Below are 19,329 nucleotides of genomic sequence, written 5' to 3'. Positions count from 1 at the left end.
ATCTTTGCCTATTGAGGAATATTGTCTTTATAAAGTAGGAACTTACATCATATTTTCAAAAAAGTGAGGATAGTGATAAACGGTTTGAATATACACCTGATCTGAAACACAAGTTTATATTGTGGGCTTAAGGACAATGTGGATCTTACCATCCTGCATGGCCTCAATTAATTTGAGGTTGTTCGTGAAAAATGAAGACAAAATGGTATATGCGCATATATGTGCACATATATTTAATTAATATTTTTCATTCTATATTGCACACATACACACATACAATAGGTATTTTCAAGATGAGAATTTTTTCAATTGTGTAAATGGTAGTGATGATGTACTAAAAATAATTTTGCCAATGAGTTCAAATTGCCTTTCACTTTTTTCCCTGAATTTACTTTTAATGCAGTCTACACTTCCTCTAAGAGGCATTAATGTCTGCATTCATATGACTATTGGATCCTTCAGATTAGGATTATCAGTCTCAGAGTTACTTCATTGTTATATCCTTTATGTTGTATATAATTACAATTTGAAAAATAACTATACAACTCAGTCGATTTTAACTTTTAAGAGGTACTCATTCAGATGGCAGGGAATGGATAGAACTGTCCTTTAAAACCTGTTTTGTATTTAATCTGTAAGGCAGCTCACCTTAGCCAGCAAGGCGGAACAGCTAATCTCCCCAAAGATCAAAATCAGCACTGCTCTGTAAGTCAGCTTTCAGGAGCATCTGCACATTGCTGTCCATATCATTCCTTCATCAGAAAATTGCCAAGTTGATTTCACCGGTCCGTGATGTGGTACATTGTACATACGCTTTGAGAACTTTCATTCATTGTTTAATGGAGCCTGACTGGGCAGAAAGGGGAAGAAAGATAAGGATGAATGCAAGTCGATGCACTCTTTCTTCTGACACAAAGCTCTGTAGCTAGGGCTGTGCTGCCTCTTAGCAGTCTTTCTCAGAGTCTCTTCTTGGGGTCCCTATATCAATTTTCTCTTCTTGGGGTCCCTATATTGATTGGCAATCTTTATAGCAGTGGTTCCAATTTTTTTTTTTAATTCAAGATTCCAACCCGATTTGGTCTCCTGACTTTTGGCGATACCATTTGTAGCATCACTTCCCTTTTTCAAGCTTATTTAATTATATATACAATGCCTATTAATTGAATCCAAAGAATCTTAAACTTGTCTTCAAGTCAATGAAGGTTCGTGGAAAATATGATCTTTACTGTCAGATGAAATGCAAATTTTTGTCCTGCCATTTAAGAGATCTATGACATTCTCTCAAGTCTTGTAATCTTCAGTTTTCTTATTTAAGCACTTTACAAGGTGATTATTAAAAATAGATAAAATAAGGTGAAAATAGTGCTGTAAGCTATATCTGGCTAATAATTACAATAATACTTCAATATCTACTTTTCTTCTTGTCTTCCTTTCCTCCTCTATTTGCACCAATTTTTTTTTTAAGAAGATCGGCCCTGTGCTAACATCTGTTGCCAATCTTCCTCTTTTTTTTTTCTCCCCCAAACCCCAGTACATAGTTGTATATCTTAGTTGTAGGTCCTTCTAGCTCTTCTATGTGGGATGCCAGCTCAGCATGGCTTGATGAGCGCTGAGTAGGTCCACGCCCAGGATCCGAACCGGCGAACCCCAGGCCGTTGAAGCAGAATGTACGAATTTAACCGCTACTCCACTGGGCCGACCCCGACATGCACCAAATTTTAATTACACTTTCCAGACCTCTCCATGTGGTTATTTTGCTGTCTTCCTTTATTTCATGTCATCCATTTCACATATAAGCACACAAAGAATGAAATATCCTGTGTATATTGCATCGCATGCACATTCTGTCATTCATGTTTCTTGGTAATCCTACTTCCCCTTCCTTCTTCTGCAAAAAAGGGGTTTTTACCAGAGTTCAAGTTTGATATTGTCTTTGTAGTGCAATATTTCCAGATATATTTCAGTCACAAATATTCTTCTTTGGATTATCTTTTCTGTTTTACATATCATAGTATGCATTTCACTAATTTCTTGCTGTAGAAAACATAGCAATTCCATATCCTTCCTAAATTTACTAGGTCTGATAGAGTAGGAAGAACTTATTCTGATTAATTCACTATGAATGCACTGATAATTCCCATGAATGTGCTTCCATATGTGTTACAAGGGTCTCCCTGTCTATTGTAGTTAAACATTTTGCAACCAGGTACTTGTATTTTTTTTTAATTTTCATACTCTATGTTGTGTAAAAGATCATTATACCATTTCATTTAACAAATTATTTGAGATGGATCATAAGAGTAAACATAATACGTTATAAAAGTATATTTTATTTATTTATTTATTTATTTGGTGAGGGAGATTAGCCCTGAGCTAACATCTGTTGCCACTCCTCCTCCTTTTGCTGAGGAAGATTGGCCTTGGGCTAACATCCGTGCCCATCCTCCTCTACTTTATATGTGGGACTCCTGCCACAGCATGGTTTCATAAGGGGTGAGTAGGTGCACGCCTGGGATCCAAACCTGCGAACCCAGGGCCGCCAAAGTGGAGCACACGAACTTAACCGCTATGCCACCGGGCTGCCCCATAAAAGTATATTTTAAAAATCTAAGTTAATCTTAAGAGAAAAGAATATTAAATATGTTCAACTGTTACACTACCAGGTCTATCCCAAATAACCACATTTTTGGTTTTTTAACGGATTGTGTTTATTTAATTTTTCTCTGTCATTACTTAGCCTGGCATTGAGTGACAGGTTAAGAGTCAGGATGTTCTTTGCCTTTAGATTTTAAAGTTTTGGGTATGCAGACAACAAAGAGCAATAAATAAGCCATCTCAAACCATTGCAAATGCACATACAGGCAAATGCACGAGTACAATTTATACATAAGAAGAAATAGGTTCCTAATTCTAATGAACTATTTACAAAAGCTGAACGTTCATTAGGGATTTTATTATCAAAATCTCAGTCAAGCTACTATTTTTATTCTATAAGGTTTTAATATCTGGAAAGTAGTTCTCCTGCTTAGCCAGAAGCTAAAGAGAGAGCAGTCTAAGTTTCAATTCAATGAAATCTACTACTATTTGTAATAAGTTTTAACAGAGAACTGCTATGGGGCAACTTTTGTTCTTACTGTTCATCTATAGGCATGGCCAAGAGCCTGAACGGACAGATCAGTTGAAAGTACCTTGAATGTTAATTGACTGTTTTTAGCACATATATTCCTACAATATAATTTATGCAATGGTTGGAAATTAATGATCTCTTGAAACATCTTGATGAGTTAAGCTATCCATACCCATAGGCTATTGGCAAGTTTTCATATGTGTGGATATATTGAAATACACACACATACACATGTACGCATACATATATATGTGCTTGTATATAATTATATATAAATATGTAATATATAAATATACTTTATATATCATATATGTGTATTTGTTATTTTAAATAAAAGCTTTCCATTTATTTTCCTAGTCTTCAACTGACAGCAAGCAACCATGTTATATTTATTTGTATAGATATCCTTGGAATTATACACATTGAATGAACATTGCACTCTTCTACATAGACAAATTTACAACAAGAAAGCTCATACGTGTGTTCTAGTCTCCACTGAATGTCCACCATCCACGAAAGGCCTCTGACAAGGATCAAACACCATGGCATAATAAGAAAGCCAAACTGAAGAAACATTTTTCAAATTCATTCCATTTTTCTTACATTTTGGCAAAATATTATCATTTAAAATGAACATTTTTTTCAAGAAACAAAAATGAGTAATAGTGTCAGTCACTAATCCAGGATTTGGCCATTTTTCGCATGATCCAAGTGACATTTTTTTATGTATTAAAATGTTGATACCAGCTCTATCATTATCCTTCTGTTCCTGCAACTGAAAACCTGGATAATGATGCAATATAGAAACTGAACCAAGGAGAGGTCATAAGGAGTCTTTTCTCTTTTTATTTAAGAAACAGAATTTTGAGACCTTCTTCAGCTCCAGGAAGAACTGAGTTATAGAGCAACTTGGCTAAATGCTGTTTTCAGTATCCTTCTATTTATGATAATTATATAGTTCCAGAGGAGGAATATAGTGGTGTGATTTAATGAATAGTAGAAATGATTAATGGGAAACAATTAAAAAGTCCCGAATACGTAGAGCTGGCTGGAAAAAGATTGATGGGAAAGATGATAACTATCTACAATAATATGAAATATGTTAATATTAAAGAGGGAAAAGTATTATTTTATAAATTAGAAAGAGCAATGGTATGTAAAAGTAATTACAAGGAGTAATAGGGTGAAATTAAGAAACTAAAATATAAGACGAAAATTGGAGTCAAGTCATTGACAGTGAACCGCATTAGGATATTGAGCAGTAACTAAAGAAAAGAAACAGTAGCCCCACTACCTCAGGAAGTGAAAATTATACCAGAATAAGCACTTCTAAGCAGGAGCAGTGTTGATAAAGGATTTTGCATGAAAAGCATTTCAGTTTCTTAGCTCTGTGAGTCTGTGAATTATGGAAATTATAAAGATACTCAGAATTCTGGTAGTCAGAATTAATGAAGTTAGAGTTAATGAAGTTATCAGTTCATTTTCAATCTTATTATAAATACTTGGAAAGATGATGCATGAATGTGTCTTTAAACAGTGAGTCCATTATCTTCCACTAAAAATCTGTTCATCTTTAGTCATCAATATGGAAAGTTAAATTACAGAATTTATGTGCTAATTAGATTTCAGGCGGTATAGCATAGTGCTTAAGGGCACAGCCTATAGAGTCCACTGCCTGAGTTCAAATCCTAAGTATACCACTTACAGGCTGTGGCCCCTGGGCAAGCTTCTTACTTTTCTGTGCCTTGATTTCCTCATTTATAAATGGGAAACAATTATACCTCACAGAGGTGTCGTGATGATTAAATAAGTTAATTTGTGTTCATTGGTTAGGTCACATATAGTTTTACCTATTCATATTTTAGAAATAATATAGAATTTTTCATCTTTCATATGTAAAGCGTGTAATAGCAATTTTCTGCACTCTAAACACAGCTGTATTTGAGATTGAGGAAGAGCTATTAATCACCCACCATGTACTAGGAATTATGCCAGATACCTGAAATATGAAGATAAATTAGATAATATTCTTTCTCTTAGGGAAAACTGAGTGAACATGAAACAGTGTTGTAATACAAGATGTCAAATGCTAATGGTATAGGTTTACTTAAATCGGTATGTGCTCACAGATAAAAGAGAGCCAATTTTTCAAAGATGGAGGAGGGTCAGGGAAATCTTTGCATGGGAGATTATTTTTAATCATGCATGGAGCAATATACCAGAGACTCAAGAAAATAAATGTGAGTCAAGGGCTTTATATCCAACTACATTGTCCTTCAAGCCTGGAGATCACAGGCAAACAATTTTGAAATTAAATAAATGAGGGAATATTGTCTTGGGGAATACATCCTCTAACGAAAATAGCTGTAGTTACTAAAGGAAAATGACAAGTAGAACAGCAAGTACAATTAACATCAGGACCAGGGTGATGGATCAGAATGTAAATAGAATGTGTCCTAAAAATGTAGAAACAATACCTCTTATAATAAGAAAATAAGATTACAAGTGAAATAAACTCATGGATTGCTCCAATAGTACTAGCTAGGAATCAAAAAATATAACTCAGAGCCAATAATTTAAATATTAGGTCTACAAGCAACTTAAGAATACAAAGGTTAAAAAATGCTATTTAAATGTAAGCAACGTGGGAGAAAAAAGAAACGCTTTTTTGAATCAGTTTTATGTAGAGTACTAATAATTACTATTAAAAGAAACACAGATTAAGCATATTACCCAAATTTTAAAGCATAAAATTAATCACTAGAACAAAAATGTAAACTTTTCTAAAAACAGAAATATGAGAACTTCATACAACGAAACTAGAGACATGTAAAACAAAGAAATTAAGATTAAAATAAAAGAATAACAACATAAATAATAAGGAAAGTAAGAGATGTGATTTTAACGCCCACCTTGTTGGAATCCAAACTGAAATCGTAAAAATACACAAGAGACCTTATAATTCTAAAGAGAGCAATTGACAATGTGTATACAATACGGGTAGATATTTATGCAGCGCATTGCACAGCAACAACATTTGCAAAGCAATGTATTATAAATATTATATAAATTTTATGTAATTAACTATGTTCAAAAGTTGATTAATTAAATAATGATTATATTTATTAATATCATTTAATATTATATTGATTTGTATTAATAAATATTATATTAATATTTGTATTACAATAAAAATATTGGAATACAAAAAAATACAAGAAGCTATGTATAGAACCAGACACGCAGAAGGAGACTATAACACACCTATTTCTGTCCATAACAAATAAAGTTTTAAAAATGTGAATAACTCAATAATGTAATTAATAAGAAGGTTGATATATATCAATCTCTGTATTCTGAAGTTATATCTTTTATTTCAAGTGTTCGTGGAACATGTAGTAAAATTGACCATATATTTGTCCTCAAAGAATATCTCAGTAAGTGCCCAAAAGACAAAATAGTACAGATAAAATGCTCTCATCCAAAGGCAATACAACTAAAAATTAATAAAAAATATTCAGAAGACAAAAAATTTCCTCAACCTGGAAATTTAACAACAACAACAACAGTAACCTTTGTCAACAATAGCAGGCACATCAAAGAAAACAATACACACTGAAATTGCAGAATTTCTAGAAAAAATTGATAATGAAAAAGAATATATATGGAAATCATGGGATATAGAATAAGCACTTCTCAGAGTATGTTTATAATCCTAAATATATTAAAGACAGAAAAAAATAAAATTAGATGAATTAAATATATGACTGAAAAATAGAAAGGAAGAATAAAAGCAGAAAGATGAAGTAACACCACAAAAGGAGGTTAGAAAACAGAAATATGATATATTTAATTGAAAAACTTTAGTTTTTTTGGAAATAAAACAATATAGTAAATAAGCCTTAACTAATCTTATTGACAAACACAGAGCAATTATAGAAAATAAATCGTGAGAAAAGTTAAAAGTGTAACATAATCTTTTCTTAATTCTACACAAATAAATTCCATATAAAGAATATTTTTATGTAAGATGCTAAAAGCAACTGCAAAGAAAAAGAAAATACATAGAAAAAAGTGAGAAACTTGTGAAAGAACCACCTTTCCAATTCCCATACAATTTATACAATTCCAGCACACTAAAAAGAAAGGAAAGAATGAAGATCTCCACTGTGATTTTATATAAAGCAAATATAGCTGTATTAGTTTCCTAGGGCTGTTGTAACAAATTACCACAAACTGTGTGGCTTAAAACCACAGATAAATTGTCTCACAATTCTGATATCTAGAAGTTTGCAATCAAGGTAGATGTTAGCTAGGCTGCACTTCTTCCATAATCTCTAGGGGAGAATCCATTCATGACCTCTTCCAGCTTCGGATGGCTCTGGGCATTCCTTGGCTTGTGGCCTCATCACTCTAATCTCTGCCTCTGTGGTCACATTACCTCATCCTATTTTCTCTGCTGAATCTCTCTCTGCCTCACTTCTAAGGATAATTGTGATTGGATTCAATGTCCACCTGGATAATCCAGGATTAACACCTCCTTTCATCTTTTACTATACAAGGTAATTGCATCTTTTGCTTTACGCATATGTTTTTGGGGGCTGCCATTCAGCTCACTATAGTCTGCCCTCTAGCCCTCCACAATTCATCTCCATCCCATGTATAAAATATATTAATTCCACCCCAACATCCCTAAAAGTCTCAATTCATTGCAAAATCAATTCTAAGTCTAACATCTCATCAAAGTATCATCACTTCAAAAGTTCTAAACCCCATAGTCTAGATCGTCTGAATTAGGAATGGGTGATACTCAGGATAGGTTCTATTCTAGGACAAAATTCTTCATCTGTGGACCTATGAAGCCAGAAAACAAGTTACCTGCTTCCAAAATACGACAGTGTGTCAGGCATAGGATAACAGTTATAGATGTTTACATTCCAACAGGAAGAAGATGGAAGGAATAAAGAAGTTGCTAGTCCCAAACAAGTTTAAAATCCAGTACAGCAAATTCCATAGGTTTCAAGTCCTGAGAATAACCTTCTGTGGCTCTGCCCTCTGAGCCCACAGCCCTGCTGGTCACTGCCTCTGTGCTCTGCATGAATTACCTGAAATCTTCTATTTCTCCTCTGAAAGAAATCTGAAGGGCCCGTTGCTGCAAAGCTGAGATTTCTGAACACTAACCCTGGAGTCTCATCCTCCAAGTGGTTGAATTAGGACGCAAAGTGAATTCCCAACCATGCTGGGGTGCCTGCTTCCCCAGGAATGCCAGGGCAGTCACAGAAATTGGAAAAGATGAGGAACAGATTATCCCCTAGAGCCCCCAAGAGAACTCTGCCTTGCCAGATTTCAGACTTCTGGTCCCCAGAACCGCCAGAGAATAAATTTCTGTTGTTTTGAGGACCGAGTTTGTGGTAATTTCTTATGGCAGCCTAGGAAATTAATGCGATAACATTAACACAAAAACCTAATAAACCAATAAGAATATTAAGCAACCTTACTTATGAGTATCCGTAGAACCATTATAAACACTATGCCAGTAAAACAAAACACATCACAAGTGGGATTACTCCAGGAATGCTTGGATGGTTCAATGTTAGAAAAATAGATATTTTAGGCTGAATCATATGAAATTACATATATTAAATTACCTTTTGTGTATGTCATACATTGTTGATATCAGCAATTTCATATGGTTAAAGTTAATTTTTTTCAAAGGTGGGAGTTGCCAATATATATCCGTGTCATATTTGTTGGTAATTATATATTGCTGATGTATTTGATTGCCAACTATGATCATCATGATTGTATCATAGTTAGCGTTGCTAGATAAAATAAAGGGCACCAGTTAAATTTTAATTTCAGATAAATGATAAATAATTTCTTAGTATAAGTATGACCCATGTGATAGTTGACACATACTCCACTTAAAATAATTTTAATTTACTAAATTTGGTAACGCCAATCATAGCACTAAGTATTAGCATCAGTGATGTGGGAGCTTTTGTTTTCAACTCACAGAGCTTGGACCACAACTGAGACTTTCCAGGGACTTAAACCCAAGGAAAATTCTATAAAAATGAAAAAAGGAATCTGGTAGTGTTCCTGGAATTCTAATCCTTAAACATTAATATTATGTTGATTTCCAGCAGAACAACTTTGCCTTATACTTACCTACTTCTCATATTAAGCACTGAAATGATAATCCAGACTTGCAGTATTTCAAAAAGAGAAACTCGGCATAGTTCTGAGATTTTGTTAAATGGGATAAACTATATTCAAATTATCAACCCCCAACCCCAACACCAAATATCCTGATGAGGCAAAATGTATGGAGTAAATAATGGTCAACAAATTATCAAAGACTGGACTCTACTCTGTCAAAGAGTCTTCAAGCAGCTCTAAAACAAAGAACTCTTTCCCCAATTCTTTCTTTAGCTTGACTGTTTTAATCAGCTGATCTATCTGAAATATTGTCAGAATCCAGCCAGAAAGAGCTAAAAGCATGGACAGTTGGCATTTTAATATAGAGCTAGAAAAAAAACAAAACAAAACAAAAAACTCTTATGTTCACGAGCAATCTCTGGCCCTACAACTGCCTTATCAAGTTCATAGTATGCCTCACGTTTCTGGCATCATTCTGTATTTGTTTTTGTTTTAAGACAAGAAAAATGTATGTTTTGTGTTTTATAAACTCTCAGCCAGACAGTTCATGTTATTGCTTTCTACAGTAACTCAATAACCTAGTAAATTCTCTTTTCTTTATTTTAAATTTTTTCCCTCCACTATCTTCTCATCAAAACCAGGTATTAGATGAATAGGTTTCACTGTTTCTGGTACACATTTTTTTATTTTTTTGGTGAGGAAGATTAGCCCTGAGCTACCATCTGTTGCCAATCCTCCTCTTTCTGCTGAGGAAGATCTGCCCTGGGCTAACATTCATGCTCAGCTTCCTCTACTTTGTATGTGGAATGCCTACCACAGCATGACTTGATAAGCGGTGCCTAAGTCCATGCCTGGGATTTGAACCCGTGAACCTTGGGCCACTGAAGCAGAGTGGGTGAACTTAACCACTACACCACCGGACCGGCTCGTCTGGTATACTATTTTTAATTGACTATTTTTAGGTAAAAAAAAATATGCTGGTAACTAAGGAAAATGAAACCCACAGATAGAGCTCTAAATAGTTTCCCAGGAGCAAATGATTACTAGGAAATTACTGGAGGATCTATTTAAAATATATGGGTGATGAATATTTGGATGTTTGCCAGGATTACAGTAATAGGAAAAATAATAATTGTAATCCTAATCCAATCTCAATATGCTATTTTATTTGTAATATAATAGAAAGAATTAACATGCTTTAAATTATATACATAATTCTAGTATCTCCAATGAATGGGTATAATTTCTTCCCAGTTTTTCTATGCATGAAATTCAGCACTGCCAGTTTCTCTTCATAAATGAGGTTGTTAAAATACTTCTATTAGCATTAATTTATCTGTTTCTAAATTCCTGTCCCAACCTGAAATAATCCTCTCACTCCTTAGTGGCTCCAGATGGGCCCCTATTCATCTGTCTGCCAGTCCTGGCAAACAAGTCCTTCAAAATGACTATCCCTGCCTTGGGGTAGTTAAATATGCATTAGATGATCACAAACACGAATCCATGTGCCCGCATCAACAGCCTGCACCTTAGCAGTAGGTAGGTTAGTATCAAGATAAATGACATCTAACTTGCCAAGGGACATGCTGAAAAATGGAAAAAGAGATACCTGTCATATTGGATGCACAGCTTGAAAACAACATCTGATGGGGTAGAGGTGGCCAAAATTACCTCCACAAATTTCATTGAGAGTCAGAAAGATGTAAAAGCCTACAATGAATAAATAGAGATGAATGTTTTAAAATCCTGTGTTATCATGAGAAAGGAATGTTAAGCATCTCTAGTAAACACATCCTATTTTTTAGTTTTAAGGTCTCAAACACTCATGTTCAAAGAGAAGAACCTTAGTCACTACAAAGTCTACCAGATGCAACAGGTTGACTCTAAAAGATTACATTGTTCTCAAACAAATGGTAAACCTGCCACGAGCAAAATGCCCGGATTCCAACAGTCCACGCTCCTCTGTGCCAAGTGGGACCATATCCATTCACCCAATTCCTGCTAGGCAGCAAATGTGTACCATTTCTAGGGCAGGTTATTTAAATTTCATTGAGATTTATTGAATTAGTCAAAGACAGATTCCCATTTACCAATGTTAAGGAGAAAGGCGTCAAGGAAAGAAAAAATGTAGTCAATCTGTGGCTCCAACTAGGAGTTATGCAACTCCCCAAACAAGATGGATGTTAGTTACCTTGACAATTCATTTCTGGTTTAAATTCCCTCAGCAGGAAATGGTTCCCAATGGGTGGGTCATAAACTGCAGAATCAATTAACTCTTCTTTAAAAAATATATACCTAAAATATATAATATTTATCATATATAAATGTATATATATTGTATACATGGTTCACTTTTGAGAATTTGAGTTTTTAAGATTTAAAAAATTTTTATTTTGTCTTACAAAAGCTTGTAAAATATTATAGTGGCCCAGTCTCATCCATGTCCTTGAGAAGCATTATAGATTTGAGATTCTTAATATCTGGTTTGGAAATTAAATGATTGTTTTCCCTTCTATGCAATCTGCAATCTATGTGAAAGCCAATTTTCCAAGGCAACTCGGAGGACATAAGGGAAGTAATCATCAGTAGAACCGATCATTCTGTTTATAAAATCCCATTAAGGACACACCTTCTAATCAGCTGCTCCTGGGCCCTTAGGATAAGAAAAATACCTGAGTTCCTCGAATGATCATCCTCTGATCTTGTTAAGAAAGAAGTCTGCAAGACTAGTCAAAATCAGTGGCAGAAATAGGGATGAAAAATATCTTTTCTGCTTCGTATAGATATTAATCAGGAAGACCAGCATTAGTGGATACTTCACCAGGCTCAAAATAAAAGTTTGGTCCCTGGATCACCTATACTAACATCACCATGAGACTTTTTTTTTTTAAACTCTTTTTTTTTTTCCCCCAAAGCCCCAATAGATAGTTGTATGTCATAGTTGCACATCCTTCTAGTTGCTGTATGTGGGACACAGCCTCAGCATGGCCAGAGAAGCGGTGCGTGGGTGCGCACCCGGATCCGAACCCGGGCCACCAGTAGGGGAGCGTGTGCACTTAACCACTAAGCCACAGGGCCGGCCCTCACCATAGGACTTTTGACATTGTCAGTCCTAAATCCAAGCTCATTTGGGTCACCGAGTCTATTATGTGCATCATTTTTAACACTTTCCAAACATTCAGTTCTTATCTGAAAAAGTACTTCCTCTTGGAAACATTACCTAGCTGCTCAAATGTACCGCTGTATCTGAATTTGTATCCTTATTATTTCCATGATACCTAGTATGTCTTATAGCACTAAACATGTGCTGTAAATATTTGTTAACTATTTTATATCCTACATCAGGCCATATATTCCTTGGAACAAAAGACCAAACTGATCTTATTCATTATTGTATGCTAAGTCAAATTCATGACTCCTGACATATATTGTTAATAGAAGAAAAGTAAATGTTGACTGAAGGGTTAAAAACATATTAGAAAAAAACTAAAAAATTATGAGAAACTATTAATATAGACTCAAAGCTAAAAATTAACTGGTATAAATAAACAAAAAGAAGGCTATAACTTAAAAAACAAAGTTGATTAATCATGATATAATAAAGAAATGAACAACAAAACAAACACATGAAATGGTATTACCAGCAAAACAGAAAATAAGTACAACTACAACACTAAAAATGAAATTCAGAAGTCTGTATAAAATATTTTGCTAAAATTCCAAGAAAAATTGTTAAATTGAAAACTTAAAAATTTATCAGATTTTAAAATAAAATAGTGAGTTTAAAACCAGCAAGGTGAAAGTAAGGTGATGATAAAGATAAAGATCAATGATACAAGATAAATTGTTTAAATGCAAAATGCAAAAAAGTCTATGCTTTAAATTTAACAAATTGGTAGCAAATATTTTTAAGATTAATAACATAGGTTCAAGAGGAGATAGAAAGAAGTTACTAGAAGAGACTAAGATTAAGAGTCTCCACAAAGCAATATTTGTTTGCTTATGGGAAATATCCTTTTGTACCTGGTTATCATCATATTTATGGCTGTGAAAAATCACAAATATTTCAGAAACGAGTTTCCATGATTTCTGCTTTAGATGTTATTGTTGAAAAACTTAACAGTTTGTTTTTAAAAGAAAAGAGATTAACTTAAATCTATCCATATTTATTTGTTTCTTTCAAAAATGGAAAAAAATGCCTGTATGAAAAGTGATGGCAATCATAATACTGGAAATCTTATTTTTTTTCCCACAGCCACTGAACTATGAGAAAAAGAAGTCATATACCCTCAACATAGAAGGAGCAAATACACATCTTGATTTTCGCTTTTCGCACTTGGGTCCTTTTAAAGATGCTACCATGCTGAAGATCATTGTTGGAGACGTAGATGAACCACCACTATTTTCCATGCCTTCTTATATCATGGAAGTCTATGAAAATGCCAGGATTGGGACTGTCGTTGGCACAGTTTTGGCACAAGATCCCGACAGTGCCAACAGCTTAGTGAGGTACGGTATGCTTCAACTTTTAGACGTATAAACATTTTTATTGCCTCTCACAGAATTTAAAATGAAGAAAATAATACTTAAAATATTTTATTTCTATGTTTTTTTATTAATATAATTAAATAATATTAACTGATTCTTTATGGAATAATGTAGCAGATGGGTTTCTATTAAATTAAGGGTATATGTACATATCTCTATGAATATATTGTTGACCACACAGAGTAATTTTTCCATTTAATAGATGTGAGCATAATTGGCTGGAAAAGTTTTTGTAGAAATATTTAATCACAAACTAGAGAATGTTTGGTCCATTAGTGATGGGAAGTATAGATACAGTGCAAAAAGTGAGGATTTGGGAATAATGCTTATCTCTGACTGTGGTTCTGTCACAACAGCTGTGTCCCTTTAGAAAATCATCTACCCTTATCTGTAAAAGAAGCAAACTCTTGTCTGTCTCTCAGAGTCATTGTGGGAACGCATGAAGCAATGTGCATAAAGTGCTAAGCAGAGTCGCCTACACCTAGTAGTCACTCGATAACTCCTAATTTGTCCAGCACAGAATGCTGACTTAGAGACTGGACTCTGAAGAAAAGGAGATCCATGTGGGAACTGTGGTGTCTTCATAGTTGTGTGATCTTATACAGTCATTCAACCTTGCTGAATCTCAAGTTCTAAATATAAGAACAAGGAATAATGATGATGCATAGATACAGTGATAGAATTAAATTAGATTAAATAAAATACTTAACACAGTGCCCAGCACACAAGTGCTCACTAAACAATATTTTATTAGTTTAGTATGTAATGCATTAGAGATAATTAAAGCTTTCCTTACATAATCAGAAAAGTGCTCTTTTTTTTCCTCAGTTATGACAAAAATCGAGGAATTTCTGCAGAAATGGATAAGGCTCTTTAGTTACCTTGTATTTATACCCTTGGATAATCCTAAGGCCCTAAAAAGCTGGAAATCCTTAACAAATCTGTCTTCTTTTTCCCATCAAGTCCTCATTCTCACTCTGTTTAGTTCTCATCCATTTTCACAGAAGCTAACATGGTAACCATTCTCCTCGGTATCTATGTAAAGGCTCTCAATTTCCTTTTATATAAGCATGATTGTTTCAGTCTTTTAAAAATGCCGCCAGCACCCATGCATGGAGAGAAACAATTTTCTATACACAAATATATATATATTCAACAATCCTGCTCCATCTATGAGTGCAGAAACAGCACCTTGTCAATTGATAACCCCTCTGTCACAGTGAAAGCAAGAGCTGGACGTTGCTAGAAGAATCAGGACAGGCAAAGTATACAAAATAATGTGCATAAACCCAGTTATAGAAATTGATCTCTAATTAAGGGATGGAAGTAGAAGTCAATATGCTTAGTTGTCCAACCAGAATAAAGCCCACTATGCTTCCGCATTTCATAGAATGTCATATTTTAATGATATTTTTGATACTTAACAAGGAGTAAAATTTGTCTAACTCTGTTAAAAACTGTAGTATTATGAAGGCTATTTACAAATGCGGTCATTCTTTACCAAAAGAAGCTGACACATTTTGAGAATAAAAATATTTCATGCTATTAGTTTGATGGGAAAATGTTTGATAAACATTGGCAAGAGTTTCTTTTGAAAATTGAAGTTTTATATTAATGGTATATTCTGTAATTTTTAATTAAAAGAGGTGAGGGGTACATTCATTTCTAAAAGTGATATTTAAAGCACATATCATATGCCAGTATTGCAATAGTTCTCATGATAAAGAAATTAAACCCCTGTGCATGCATACACACGCATACACACACACAGAGCAGCTTGAAGTCCAGTGCAGAGATAAATTTGAAAAAAAATTACATGCTTTGCTAAGGGAGATAAAGCTACTATAAAAGTGTGCACGGAACAAGTGCACCCAACTTCTTCTGGAGACAATGAGTTGAGGAAGATTGAATTGAGGTTGAAAACCCAGGTTAGGACGTAGACTGTTGAAGGAGAAAGGAAGGAAATGTAGTTTGTTGTGTATATGAAAGGCTTAGGCTCCCCGTGTGGGAATGGCAAGTACCAAGTTCATAGAGAGAAGCTAGAGCGAGATCATCAAAAGGCTTTGTGCTAAGCAGAAGTCTTTGAAATTTATTCTAGCAGCAATGTCAATGGGGGGAGAAAAGAAAACGGAGATGCGGGAGTAACTTTAGTCAAAACAATGACAGGAAGACTTGCATTTCAAAATAAATAATAATGAATTTTCAAAATGCTGTGAAGGGTGGAATATATGTGCCAAAAAGGTAGGCCAAAGGGGGAAATTTGAGGTCAAGGGCAAACTTCTTTCAGTGTTGCTCTATATATTGCAACAAACACAAATACAGCCATTCCACATAGAACAGTGCTTCCCATCCACGGGCAAAATCCCCTCCAGCAGGGGACATTTCACAATGTCAGAGGACATGTTTGGTTGTCACAACTGGCAGAGGAACGCTAGCTGCTATCATCTGAGGGTAGAGGCCCGGGACGGTGCTGAACATCATCCCATTCACAAGAGGGTCCCCACAACAAAGAATTATCTGGTCCAAAATGTCAATAGAGCTGAGGTTGAGAAACCCTGACACAGGGTAAACCAAACTGGCTGGTAGATTGGTAAAACTGGAGTGCTAATAATACTCTTGAAAAGAAATTTTAAAAACATATTTTTGGGAAATGCATACCAGTATGTATGTTTAACATGCATGCATAGTCATGTGAATATTTCAACATATACATTTTAGTTAATAAAATAAATTATTTGTGTATAATTGATTATCCCATGATATTATTAATTGACTCTGTCATTGCTCCATGTTACCAGGAGTATTTAATTGAATATCCGCTATGTTACATACATTCTCCCAGTTGTCAGGGTGCAGATAATTGGTACGTTTTCTCCAAATGCTAATACTGAAAAGCATAAATCCATTAGCATATGCATTATTCTTACTGCTTTATTTTGGCTAGACAACTAAAATGAATCCTTCTAAAGCTGCCTTAAAATAATTAGACTCCACAGCTGCTGTTTGGGGGCATAATTTACATAATATTTATTCTTGATTTTATAAAAATGTGTCATTCACATGGGCCTCTAGGTGCAAACAGTGAATAAAAAACAGAAAACATTAACAAACACAAAAGCAAGCCTTATACTTCCACCTTTCTTGGGGATCAAATGTTTGTACTAATTATGGAAATGCACATTGAAAAGATGTACCTTGCCATGTGCCCTGAAATGCAATTAACTCCAAGTTTGTAGAACTGATAATGAAAGGGAGTTTGAGTCTTCCAGGCATTTGTGAAAAGCTTTCTGACTTCAGTCTTTGTATTTCAATTTTCTAAACTATTAGTGAGACTCTTCAGATTTCTAAGAGCATTCCATGTCTAGTTTTTGTCTCTTTCAACTCAAAACAAGAATGTGCAATTTGCAGCAATATAATCATCACCTTTTTCAAAAATAAAATCAGAACCAGGCTATTTACCAGCAGTGAAGAGGCCCTTATTTAAACAGGCTGTGTTCACTTTCTGGCGTTCTGCAAATGAATTCAGGAATTTCCTGATTAGCTACTGAGAGATGAGAAATCCTATGTTGGACATGAGAAACTAGAGAACTTTCTGAAAATGCAACCTTATCATATGACTATTAAAAATAGCGATCATTCATTGTTTGCTGTCTGTGGGTCATGCGCTTTATACAGTATGCCAAAAACCTTTGTAAGAACCCTAAAAAGTCTGTCCTATTAGTCTCATTCTACAGATGAAGAAACTAAGGCTCAGAAAGTAATTTGCCCAAATTTACATAGTAATAAAGTGGCAGATCTAGAATTTAAAACCAGTTTTGCTTTACCCCAAAAACTCTGTTTCTTTAAAGCCACAATATGCTGCCTCTCATATATTTCAACTAATAATAATAATTTTTAAAAACTGCATTTACAGAAGTCAAGTATCACAAAGTAGGAAACAGATGAAGGTTTTACATATTCAGAAAGCCATGGATTAAATACCAGCACGTGGGGTCTACTACTTGCAAGGATGCATTTCCTACACTGGGGGAAAAGGGATGCCGAAGAGGGGGAGGTCTCACGCTAGCTCTAGCATCTCAAGAACAAAACTGCTTTTAATTTTAGAGTTTCTCTACATTGTAAAGTAAAAGACATAGAACACTGCTTGATTTAGTACAAGAAAAAGAAAATTATTGAAGTCCCCAATTAACATTTTTCGTAGAATGAAGAGCTGTAGGATGAATTACATGAGTATATTTCCCTATCTTTACTTCTTTTTCATACTGATTTATAAGCGGGATTTGTCTATATATTTACCCATAGTTAAAATTTTTAATATTATCTTTGAATAGTAACTTTGCAACAATCAGAAAGAAATATGCTGGGTCTAATTTAGAAAAAAATTTCCATAGAATTTATCCTTACATTCTGAATAAATCAAGGCGAAGATCTACAACTTACTGTACATGGAGGAAGAGAATGTAGGAGATGTTTTTTCAGTGACCTGGAGAGGTTCTTACCTGTAAGATATCTGAAAATTGGGAAATTTGTTCTTGATAAATCCCACTATGCATTCTTCTTTCTTCTTATCTTCAAGAGCCCAGGGCATGTGTAATGCTCTCTAATAATTCAAGCACTCTTGGTATTCTTTTTCCTATCTACACGTTTCAGCCTTCCAAAATGCACTGTGAGTTGAACTTTTCCCACTAAGCATCTTTAGTCATCTCTTCTACAGTGAGAATAGTTACATTCTCTCAATGGCTTAATTGATGATATGATTGAATCAATTTTTATTCCTCATCTAAGAAAATTTTATTTTAAAGTTAAGAGCATATTACTCAAGGGTAGCCCTGTGTATAGGGGCAGTAATATTGACTGGAACACCAATGTGTGGGTGAAGGCGGGAACTTCTGTTTGTATCCTATCTACAACCCACAACATAAAGCCTCTCTCTCTTTCTCTCTTAATAGATTAGTAGCCAATACCAGAACAGTGGTCTGAAAAATGCCATCCCACTTCTGAAGCCAGATCTAAGATATCTTTCTCTCTCTGTCTCTGTCTCTCTCTCTGTCTCATATAAAAGTATTAAATTTCATACTTTCTAGATAATCTCTAATGCACAACTCTTTAGATAACTATTACTCATCCTTCAGGACTGATCAAACCATGTCTTTCCTGAAGCCTCCTATGGCTTAGAATTTTACTCTGACCTCTGATTTTAATCTCTGTGCCTCGATTATATTAGTTTGCAAATATTTCTTTCCTTTTTCTTTTTTGCTTACTTGTTTCCCTAACTAAATCATATGTCTAAATAATTCTCAGATCTTGCTATTTTCTCTTTTTAATGTCTTTTGTTCCTTTCTTGTACTCCTTCAAATAAATATTTTTGCATAAATGGATAAAGCCTCAAATATTGTCTACTTTTTTATAAAGGAGCTTATAAATATTACTTAATAGACTTAGATAGTATTTTAATCTGTTGTATTAACTAACTCCTTGATGTTGGATAAAAT

The 19,329-nt window shown here is 34.4% G+C and overlaps 1 protein-coding gene across 2 annotated transcripts in view; it reads left to right on the top strand.

The window, feature by feature from the left end:
* CDH18 (cadherin 18) overlaps positions 1–19,329 on the top strand; it is a 466,620-nt gene that overhangs the window by 372,030 nt on the left and 75,261 nt on the right. For both annotated transcript variants that reach the window (XM_004422693.2, XM_087443160.1), the window contains exon 7: positions 13,545–13,798. In XM_004422693.2, the coding sequence (XP_004422750.1) occupies positions 13,545–13,798 (254 nt within the window). The remainder of the gene's footprint in view (positions 1–13,544; positions 13,799–19,329) is intronic.

Source organism: Ceratotherium simum, chromosome 18, assembly GCF_057802395.1.
Source record: "Ceratotherium simum simum isolate JZ-2026a chromosome 18, ASM5780239v1, whole genome shotgun sequence".
In the NCBI taxonomy this organism is placed as follows: Eukaryota; Metazoa; Chordata; class Mammalia; order Perissodactyla; family Rhinocerotidae; genus Ceratotherium; species Ceratotherium simum.
This window is presented reverse-complemented; position numbering and strand designations above follow the sequence as displayed.